We start from the raw sequence: 10,842 nt of genomic DNA on the forward strand, positions 1-10,842 counted from the left end.
CACATACTCTACTTACAGTGATGATATTGACACACTCTCTCCCTCTCCCCTTTCTGTATCTCTATAAAATAAATATATATTTTATTACACACACGCGCGGTATATGGGCATTTCGCAAGACAAGGTACATTTAAAAAAAAAAATCCTGACTTGATTTCCGAACGCTGTCTCGCAAGACAAGCAGGACGGGCCAGAGGTCCAGGGGCACTGAAGAACTCTGAGACACTCCCAGTGGGGCGGGCATAACGTGCTTCGGAGCACCCGAAAGTGTCAACAGTTCCCGAGTGTCTCTGAGCATCACCATTGCCCCGCACCTCTGGCCACATACAGTACTGCATACACCAGCAGTGATTGGTGAACGAATCATCTACGTTTCCATTATTTCTTATGGGGAAACTCGATTTGATATTTGAGTGCTTTGAAATACAAGCATGCTTTTGGAACGAATTATGCTCATAATCCAAAAGGTATTACTAATAAATTATATATATATATTTAACACACACACACACACACACACACACACACACACACACAGCGGGTAAAATAAGTATTGAACAAGTCACCATTTTTCTAGGTAAATATTTCTAAAAATGCTATGGACATGAAATTTTCACCACGTCAGTAACAACCCATGGTATGCACATTCAGAAGTTTTGAAATCCCTCTGTAACCAAATGCCATCAATATATTTTGCAACAATTAGGTTGCAAAGGTCTCTCGAGAGCTCTTTGCTTTTACCCATCATGAGATGTTTCTTATGGGACACCTTCGTGATGAGACACCTTTTTATAGGCCATCAGTTGAGACTGAACCAGCCGATATGAATTTGCACTGACAAGGGGCAGGATTGCTTTCTAATTACTAATAGATTTCAGCTGGTGTCTTGTCTTTCCATGCCCATTTGCACCTCCCTTCCTTCATGTGTTCAATACTTTTTTCCACATCATTCCATTTTATTACACATAACTTAATTTCTGAACTTCATTGTTTTGGTTTCTTTGTATGTATGGATTGCATGGGTGGTTACCGACGTGATGAAAATTTCACGTCAATAGCACCTTATAGAAAAAGTGATGTGTTCAATACTTATTTTGCTAGATAGACAGACAGCCTGTAAATTATAAAGTAGCATATAATGGTGTGATTATATATAAAGCTTTATTACAGCTCAGTAAACATCAACAGAAAGGAAACGCAAAACACAGCTACACATGGGGGTTATTTACTAAAAGGAAAATCCACTTTGCACTGCAAGTGCACTTGGAAGTAAAGTCGCTGTAGATCTGAGGGGGGACATGCAAGTTAAATAAAAAAACTGCATTTTAGCATGCACGTGATGATTGGATGATAAAATCAGCAGAGCTTCCCTTGATTTCAGATCTTCCCCTCAGATCTACAGCGACTGCACTTCCAAGTGCACTTGTAGTGCAAAGCGGATTTGCCTTTAGTAAATAACCCCCATGGTGTCGGTAGGTAAAAATTATGATTTTCAGCCATTAAAAGTGTTGTGCAGTCTTCTCTCAGTAAGGTCAAACTGAAAACAACCCTCAACTAAGAGCAGAGCCCATAACCCCAATAACCATTGCACTACTCAAAGTCAAAACCACCTAACAGTGCATTTCTCCAAACAGAATGATATTAATCATGTTGGTTTTGGTGTGGTTAAGTGTGAGACACATTGGGGCTTTTACAGCTCTAAATTTAAGGAGCTTTTCATTTTTTTTTTCTCCTGTGCAGGGATAATATACATATACACCATGGCACTTCGTTGCCACAATGGCTTGCAGGCCACATTGCGCTGACAACTACAGGAATCTGTGTTTCTAGGAAGTAGTAGAGGTCCATGCCCTCATCACACCGGTGTCCCTGTTTTGGCTCTCCTCACTTTAAGCTCGTTTTTGAGCTCCTGATCAGATTCACGTAATCTCCCAATGTCCAGCATGGGTTCTGTTAAAGGCTTTCCTTCTTTCTGCAACTGAGCCAGAATCATTGCCCTCAGGAGTGGTGGGTACCGCACATAGCGGATGGGTTCTGGCTCCGGCACTGGGATAAATTTCTTGAAGGTCTCTTCTTCGTGCCGTGGTATAAGACGCCAGTCATGGTACATGACTTTGCTGATCTCCTGCTCTTCAGGCACTGTTTTACCTGGGTGAATAAAGAAGATGAACAATCAGATCACCAGGTCTCTCTGCTTCAAATAGTCTCCAATTATGATCCTGGGTGAGAAATACACTATATGGCAAAAGCCATAAAATGACTCCACTGCCAATAATTGATTTTATGTGTTGTTGTTTTTTTTTCCCCATGAAGGGTATTGTTAATAATATGGGAGGCACAGACCCCATTATGTATGCTCAAGAATTATTCTAAAATGGGATGTTCAATAAGCCCATACAGGTGTGATGGTCAGGTGTCCACAAATTCTTAAATATACTATGTTCTTCCCTCTTTCTTAATGTGGAAATTCACTCTCTCAGTCAACATGGACTATTTCTAATCCTTATGCTGATAGAAAAGTAGATCATATTTACTTGTTTTAGTTATTTTCTGCTTTCCGTGTCTAGGCAAATGATTCGATACAGTGGGGAAAATGAGGATTTGAGCCCCTGCAGATTTTGTAAGTTTGCCTACTTTCAAAGAAAGGAAGGGTCCATAATTTTTATCATAGGTGTATTATAAATTATAGACACAGAATAATAACCAAAAATCCAGAAAAAAGACCAAAAAATAAAAAACACACGATACAAATGTTATAACGTAAGTTGCAGCTCAGTGAGTAAAATAAATATTTGATCCCCAAGCAAAACATGACTTAGTACTTGATGGAGAAACCCTTGTTGACAATCACAGAAGACATTACTTGTAGTTGGTTACCAGGTTTGCACACATCTCAGGAGGGATTTTGGTCCACTCTTCTTAACAGATCTTCTCTAAATCCTTAAGGTTTCTTTGCTGTCGCTTGGCAACTTGAAGCTTCAGCTCCCTCCATACATTTTCTATAGGATTAAGGTATGACCTTAATGTGCTTCTTCTTGAGCCACTCCTTTGTTGCCTTGGCAGTATGTTTTGGGTCATTGTCATGCTGGAAGACCCATTTTCAGTGTTCTGGCTGAGGGAAGAAAGTTTTCATCCAATATATTTACAATACATGGCCCCATAATGCAGCAAAGTTGGCCTGTACCTTTAACAGAGAAAGCATAAATGTTTCCACCTCCGTGCTTGACTGTAGGGATGGTGTTCTTAGGGTCATAGTCAGCATTTTTCTTCTTCCAAATACAGCGAGTTGAGTTAATGCCAAAAAGCTAAATTTTGGTCTCATCTGACCACAGTGCTGTCTCCCAATCTTTCAATGGTAAGCTTCAGACGGGCCTGTACATGTGCCTTCTTGAGAAGGGGGACCTCGTGGGCGCTGCAGGATTTCAATCCATGCCAGCGTATTGCGTTACCAATGGTTTATTTGGGGACTGTGGTCCCAACTGCCTTGAGATCATTCACAAGCTCATCTCGTGAGCTGAGCCTTCACTTTTCTCATGATCATTCTTACCCCACGGAGTGAAATCTTGCATTGAGCTCCAGACCGAGGGCGATTGATATTTTGTATTTCTTCCATTTGCAAATAATCGCTCCAATAGTTGTCTCATTCTCACTAAGCTGCTTACTGATGGTCTTGTAGCCCATTCCAGCTTTGTGCAGGTCTACAATCTTGTCCCTGATGTCCTTTGACAGCTCTTTGGTCTTGAATGGAAGAAAGACTCTGTAGACAGGTGTCTTTTATACACATAATGAGTTGTCATTGGGAGCAACTTCCTAAACTGACAGGACTAATATACCACATACTGTAGCCAGTCTGTGGGAGCCAGAATTGTTGGTTGTTCGGGGATCAAATACTTATTTTACTCACTGAACTGCAACTCAATTTATAACATTTGTACCATGTTTTTTTTTCTGGATTTTTGGTTGATAGTCTGTCTCTTTCATTTAACCACTTGCATACCGCCGCACAGATTTACGTCGGCAGAATGGCACGGCAGGCAAAAGGGCATACCTGTACGTTCCTTTGAATTTGCCCCCTAGCAGGTGGCACACACCCGCCGCAGAAGTGTGGCCGCAGGTCCCGCAAACTCGATATTCGCCAGTGGCCCACGATTGCGGTGAGGAGAGGCCTACGTAAACAAAGCACTTCCCTGTTCTGCCTAGCAATATGACAGGAATCCTGTGCTCCCTGTCATCAGGTCCAGTGATCTCTGTCATGTTGTAGTGAGCCCATTTTCTCTCCCCCCCCACCCAAAGTTCGAACAAATACAGGGAACACACCTAACCCCCTTGATCGCCCCATAGGGTTTAACCCCTTCCCTTGCGAGTGTCATTTATACAGTAATCAGTGGCTATTTGTAGCTCTGATCACTGTATAAACGTCAATGGTCCCAAAACAGTGTCCGATCTGTCCGCCATAATGTCGCAGTACCAATAGAAAAAAAAAAATTTATATATAGAGATTGAGATATATATATATATATATATATATATATATATATATATATATATATATATATATATAAAAATCAATCAAAGATCGCCACCATTACTAGTAAAAAAGAAAAAAAAAATAATAATAAAAATGCCATAAATCTATCCCCTATTTTGTAGACGCTATAACTTTTGCGCAAATCAATCACTTATACACTTAGTGCTTTTTTTTTTATCAAAAATATGTAGAAGAATACATATCGGCCTAAATTGTGGAAGAAATTTTTTTATTATATAATTTTTTTTTTTTTAAGGATATTTATCATAGCAAAAAAATATTTTTTTTTTTTTTATTTAGCACAAAAAAAAAAAAAAAAAAAAAAAAAAAAAAAAAAAAAAACGCAGGAGGTGATGAAGAGAGCACTTTGTTGGAGGGAAAAAAAAAAAAAAGAAAAAAAGGATGTCAATTTTTTTTGGGTTGCATGACCGCGCAATTGTCAGCTAAAGCGACACAGTGCTGTATCGCAAAAAATGCTCTGGTCGGGAAGGCGGTAAATCCTTCCGGGGCTGAAGTGGTTAAAAAACATGATTTAAAAAAAAAATAAAAATAACAGTTATATACCCTCCATTTCTTTGTAAGTGGGCAAACGTACAATATCTGCAGGGGATCAAATTGCCACTGTCCATCCCAGAAGTCTTCAGGAAGGGAGGGAGGGCTCTCAGCTCAGCCCATGCCTGAGTTAAGGACAGATGGGTTCCAAGAAGTAAATGCTACATGAATCATTTGACTTTACTCAAGATGGACTCTGCCAGAAATGCCAGGAGGTGTTTTTCAAAATTATTTCTCAATTAAATAAAGTATGGAGACATGAATGGATGGAGGAGTTTGCTTTGAATATTAAAAATAAAAAATTATACATAGTATTTTTGGTTTGTGGTGCTCAGATGCAGTGCAATTCCACTTTAAATACCTTAATTCATCAAAGTATAACTTGATCATTAGATAAAATAAAAACAAATTGTATACATGGGATCACAATTTCAATAAACCCTCAAACCCAGAATTGGGGTATAGAAGGTGATCTCTTTATTAACCTCCCCAAACAAATCCAGGTGAAAATAAGTCATTTCTACACTTTTTAACAAGCTATTCACTGCAAAGCATTAAAATAAAACAATGTATAGGTGTAATAATTTTTCTGTTTTTTTTTGTAATGTTTAATTTAGCAGGACCTACCTCGATATGTTAAATAACCCCAAGCTTGCCCATGGTCCATGTTCTGCAAGACAAAAAAAAAAAAAAAGTTAAAAATGATATGTAAATTAAAGAACTATAGGCAGGTTAACCCTGTCAGCTTTTTTTTGCCATCTGTGTCCCATTGGGGAGATTTCCCTTCACTTCCTGTTCCAAAGCCAAACAGGGAGGGAGCGGAAATCCCTGAAAATGAAGGGACTCTTGAGGCCCCCCATTGGAAGATTCCCCCTCTATTACTTTTCTGGGGACAACCAAAAATGTGGGATTTTCTTTAACATTTACTTTCAATGATAACATTAAAAGCGGAGTTCTACCCAAAAGTGGAACTTCCGCTCGTTGTACTGCTCCCCCCCCCCCCCCCCATTTGGCAACTTTTGGGGGGAGGGGGGCAGGATACCTGTCTTTCACAGGTATCCTGTTCCCACTTCTGGGACCCTCAGCCGCCAGGCCAGTAGGAGAGAGGAACGGAGCCTCACGCATACGCAGTATGGTTCCCAGTGTGAAGCCATAAGGCTTCACTGCTGGGTTCCTGTACTCTCAATGGAGGCGGTAGCACCCGACAGCTGATGGAAACATCAGCTGCGGTGGCAACATTGCCGGACTCTAGGACAGGTAAGTGTCCGATTATTAAAAGTCAGCAGCTGCAGTATGTACAGCTGCTGGCTTTTAATTTTACAGCGGTGGGCAGACCTCTGATTTAAACAGGACCAATAGAGAGGGTGAATCCTCCTAATGGGGGCACAGACCACAATAAAAATGGACAGGTTTTCAAATCCCTCTCCGCTCTGAAACGAAAAAAAAAAAAGAAGTTTTGCATTTAATTATACTTTAAGATTAACGGTTGTGTCAACAGTATTCTAGTTCCTTCCATATATCCATGCAATTTGGCAAGCATAACCTTTCAACTTTAACCACCCAAGAAGCCTACTGAATTCAGTGGTATTCTAGAATCCTGCAAATGTCTTCAAGTATTGGAGTATATCAAATAAAGCATCTCTAAGGCCTCGTGTACATTACAGCTTCTAAAAACTTGAGTTTAGGAGCTTTTGCCAAATATCCTAAAAACTCAACTTCATAAAAGCCCAGGTGTCTGTGCACACCTAGGCTTTTACAAGAGTTTAGAAGCTGCTGTGGTTAGAGAAGGTTCAACTTCCCTCTCCTGAACATGGAAGAATCGCATTCAGGATACAAATGTTTTGACTGCCGGTGATTGCGCCGTGAATTTGCAGCATTTTGCGTTTTCACGCGGCTGGCAGTCAACCTAGTCTGTGTGTACATGAGCCCTTAAACTTCTTGTACACTAGTAGCTCCTAAACTTGAGTTTAGAAGCTTTTGGCATTTTTTTTTTTTTCCTCAGAGCTCCTAAACTCAACTCCATAAAAGCCTATGGGGGTTATTTACTAAAGGCAAATCCACTTTGCAATACAAGTGCACTTGAAATTTTACTGAAAGTGCAGTCGCGGAAGATGATGGGGGACATGCAAGGAAAATAAAAAAAACAGAATTTTAGCTTGCACATGATTGGATGATAAAATCAGCAGAGCTTCCACTCATTTCAGATCTACCCCGCAGATTTACAACGACTGCACTTGTAGTGCAAAATGGATTTGCCTTTCATAAATAACCCCCTACGTGTCCATGTAGGTTCAACCTTCCTCTCCTGAACGCGGAAGAATTGCTTTCAGGATAGAAAAGTTTTGACGGTAAAATGCAGCACGATTTCTCCATGTTTTGGCTTTTCCCACGCCCGTAGTAAATGATGGGCAAAGTATACATGAAGCCTGAGAGAAGGATCACACATATGAAGCTCTGCAAGACATTTTGCGTGGGCATGGCAGCCCATCCATTTAAATGGGCTTCTGTGCATCCTGAAAAGCAGGGAAAAGGTCCCTGCAGTATTTTAGAAATAGCAGCCCGCCAGGGAACCACAAGTGCAGTGTGGTTCCTAGTGCGATATCCAGTTCATGTGCTGTGCCATTAGGATTAATGGTACCTGCAAGCATCCAGTGTGTGTTTCTGTGCCTGTTCACATGTGAGCATATTGAAATTGTGGGCAGAATCATGCTATTCTGCCTGCAATTCCAAAATCGATTCAAAACGTGCAATGTGCTTGCAGTACGATTATTTCCTAATGGCACCCCAACTGTGGTGCGATATTTTTGTGAGACAAAACACATGAAAATCACAGCAAATCATCCAACGCCGAACCTGCCTGGTTCAGTGTCATAATTTGGTACATGAGCTTTTTTTTTGGAGGCCCATACAAAATGAATGGTGCTGCTCCAAAAAAGCACCAAAAAATAAATAAATAAAAAAAAAAAAAATAAACCCACACAACATGATGCGGCAGCATCGATCAGGTGTGAACTATGCCTGAAACCCCTTTATGTGTGCATGCTCTTATCTGACAGTCTTTCAATAAATTAAAATCTTTCCCTATCATAATAGACTAAAATAATTTACTACTTTTAAACATGCATCTCTAAAACATTAATTTAAAAATCTAGATATTGTGGTGTAATGTTTTAGGTACACACTGGGGGTTTAACTGAAGATCTGCAGGATGTAGCTGTTCTATCCATCAATAGCTCTCCGTTTGTGCAATCTACACAATCTGTATATACAATACTGGAATGTTTGTCATATCTATACCCATGTCAGCAACCTTAAAAAAAAAAAAAAAAAAAAACACAAATTTGATATATATATAATCATGAATCAGGATCTTCTTGACTTCTCCTCACCTCAGCCGTGTAATCCACTTTGACCTTAGTAATAGTCCAGTAGCAAGGCTCATCAAAGTCCTCCAGCCAAGACTTCTTGGTCACCATCCTTCCGATCCCAAACGTTCTCAGGCCAGCGAGTAGAGAGAAGAGCTGCTTCTCATTCTTGATATCCTCCCAAGCAAGGACGGGCATCCGCTTACCTGTAAAAGTCCGGGTCAGATTCTAGAGAAAAGGAGACAATAGAAGGATATGTCATTATAACACACTTGGTTTGGATCAGAGCTTCTTATTGTAGCCTATGTAGCATTAGTGATCCTGTTGTTGAGCACAATTTACCAGCAACAGGAATACTAGAGAGGTAATTTTAAAAAATGTATCCGTCTCTACTCTGTCATGCTCTTTCTGGTTAAAAACAGCGATGCCCCCCTGTTCCAGCTGGGGGAAGTGACGCCACCCTGTTTTCCGGCCAGAGAGAGGAGGGGGGAGTGACGCCACCCTGTTCTGACCAGGAAGGGAAGTCATTGTAGAAAGTGCTGTTTCTTTGGTGTCTCAGGACCATCATACAGCCCTGTATGGGAGAGGACAGAGGATGTGACAGGACCTCCATACAGCCCTGTATGGGAGAGGACAGAGGATGTGACAGGACCTCCATACAGCCCTGTATGGGAGAGGACAGAGGATGTGACAGGACCTCCATACAGCCCTGTATGGGAGAGGACAGAGGATGTGACAGGACCACCATGCAGCCCCACAGAGGGGGGGATGACAGGACCACCATGCAGCCCCACAGAGGGGGGGATGACAGGACCACCATGCAGCCCCACAGAGGGGGGGGGGGGGTTGACAGGACCACCATGCAGCCCCACAGAGGGGGGGGGATGACAGGACCACCATGCAGCCCCACAGAGGGGGGGGGGGATGACAGGACCACCATGCAGCCCCACAGAGGGGGGGGGGATGACAGGACCACCATGCAGCCCCACAGAGGGGGGGGGATGACAGGACCACCATGCAGCCCCACAGAGGGGGGGGGATGACAGGACCACCATGCAGCCCCACAGAGGGGGGGGGGGATGACAGGACCACCATGCAGCCCCACAGAGGGGGGGGGGATGACAGGACCACCATGCAGCCCCACAGAGGGGGGGGGGGATGACAGGACCACCATGCAGCCCCACAGAGGGGGGGGGGGATGACAGGACCACCATGCAGCCCCACAGAGGGGGGGGGGGGATGACAGGACCACCATGCAGCCCCACAGAGGGGGGGGGGATGACAGGACCACCATGCAGCCCCACAGAGGGGGGGGGGGATGACAGGACCACCATGCAGCCCCACAGAGGGGGGGGGGGATGACAGGACCACCATGCAGCCCCACAGAGGGGGGGGGGTGACAGGACCACCATGCAGCCCCACAGAGGGGGGGGGGTGACAGGACCACCATGCAGCCCCACAGAGGGGGGGGGGATGACAGGACCACCATGCAGCCCCACAGAGGGGGGGGGATGACAGGACCACCATGCAGCCCCACAGAGGGGGGGGGGGGGTGACAGGACCACCATGCAGCCCCACAGAGGGGGGGGGGGGATGACAGGACCACCATGCAGCCCCACAGAGGGGGGGGGGATGACAGGACCACCATGCAGCCCCACAGAGGGGGGGGGGATGACAGGACCACCATGCAGCCCCACAGAGGGGGGGGGGATGACAGGACCACCATGCAGCCCCACAGAGGGGGGATGACAGGACCACCATGCAGCCCCACAGAGGGGGGATGACAGGACCACCATGCAGCCCCACAGAGGGGGGATGACAGGACCACCATGCAGCCCCACAGAGGGGGGATGACAGGACCACCATGCAGCCCCACAGAGGGGGGATGACAGGACCACCATGCAGCCCCACAGAGGGGGGATGACAGGACCACCATGCAGCCCCACAGAGGGGGGATGACAGGACCACCATGCAGCCCCACAGAGGGGGTAACAGGACCTCCATACAGCCCTGTATGGGAGAGGACAGGGGGGTGACAGGACCTCCATACAGCCCTGTATAGGAGAGGACAGAGGGGGTGACAGTCACCTCATAGTCCATCGCATATCGCTTGGACTCTGTCGGTCGATTCTTCAGCGCCCGGTACTCCCGGATTTTTCGGGCCATCTCGGCAATGTTTCTCACTCTTTTCTCCCGCCCCATGATCCCGATCAATGCCCCTCACACCGCCAATACACACACGTGAGGGTGACCCTGGTATACTCGGGAATGTCCCGCTTTGCTGACGTCAGCGATCTGTCAACATTGTCACGTGGTCCGATCTTAAAGCAACATCACAGCTGCCAGATCGTCCAATCGCCCGCCCATAGTTTATTAGGACAACAACACCAAGTCTCC

The 10,842-nt window shown here is 44.4% G+C and overlaps 1 protein-coding gene across 1 annotated transcript; it reads right to left on the reverse strand.

Annotated features, from left to right (window-relative positions):
• Positions 1 to 1,142: 1,142 nt before the first annotated feature.
• Positions 1,143 to 10,750, reverse strand: MRPS34 (mitochondrial ribosomal protein S34). Its single transcript, XM_077449200.1, has 4 exons — positions 10,534 to 10,750; positions 8,470 to 8,673; positions 5,708 to 5,750; positions 1,143 to 2,148 (listed from the first exon to the last, which is right to left on the reverse strand). The coding sequence occupies exons 1-4, from the start codon at positions 10,645 to 10,647 to the stop codon at positions 1,856 to 1,858; spliced, it is 654 nt and encodes a 217-aa protein (XP_077305326.1). The 5' UTR covers positions 10,648 to 10,750; the 3' UTR covers positions 1,143 to 1,855.
• Between the last annotated feature and the right edge of the window lie 92 nt (positions 10,751 to 10,842).

The sequence above is a fragment of the Lithobates pipiens genome, unplaced genomic scaffold (assembly GCF_037356315.1).
Source record: "Lithobates pipiens isolate NorthernLeopardFrog02 unplaced genomic scaffold, aLitPip1_a1.2 Scaffold_22, whole genome shotgun sequence".
Taxonomy (NCBI): domain Eukaryota; kingdom Metazoa; phylum Chordata; class Amphibia; order Anura; family Ranidae; genus Lithobates; species Lithobates pipiens.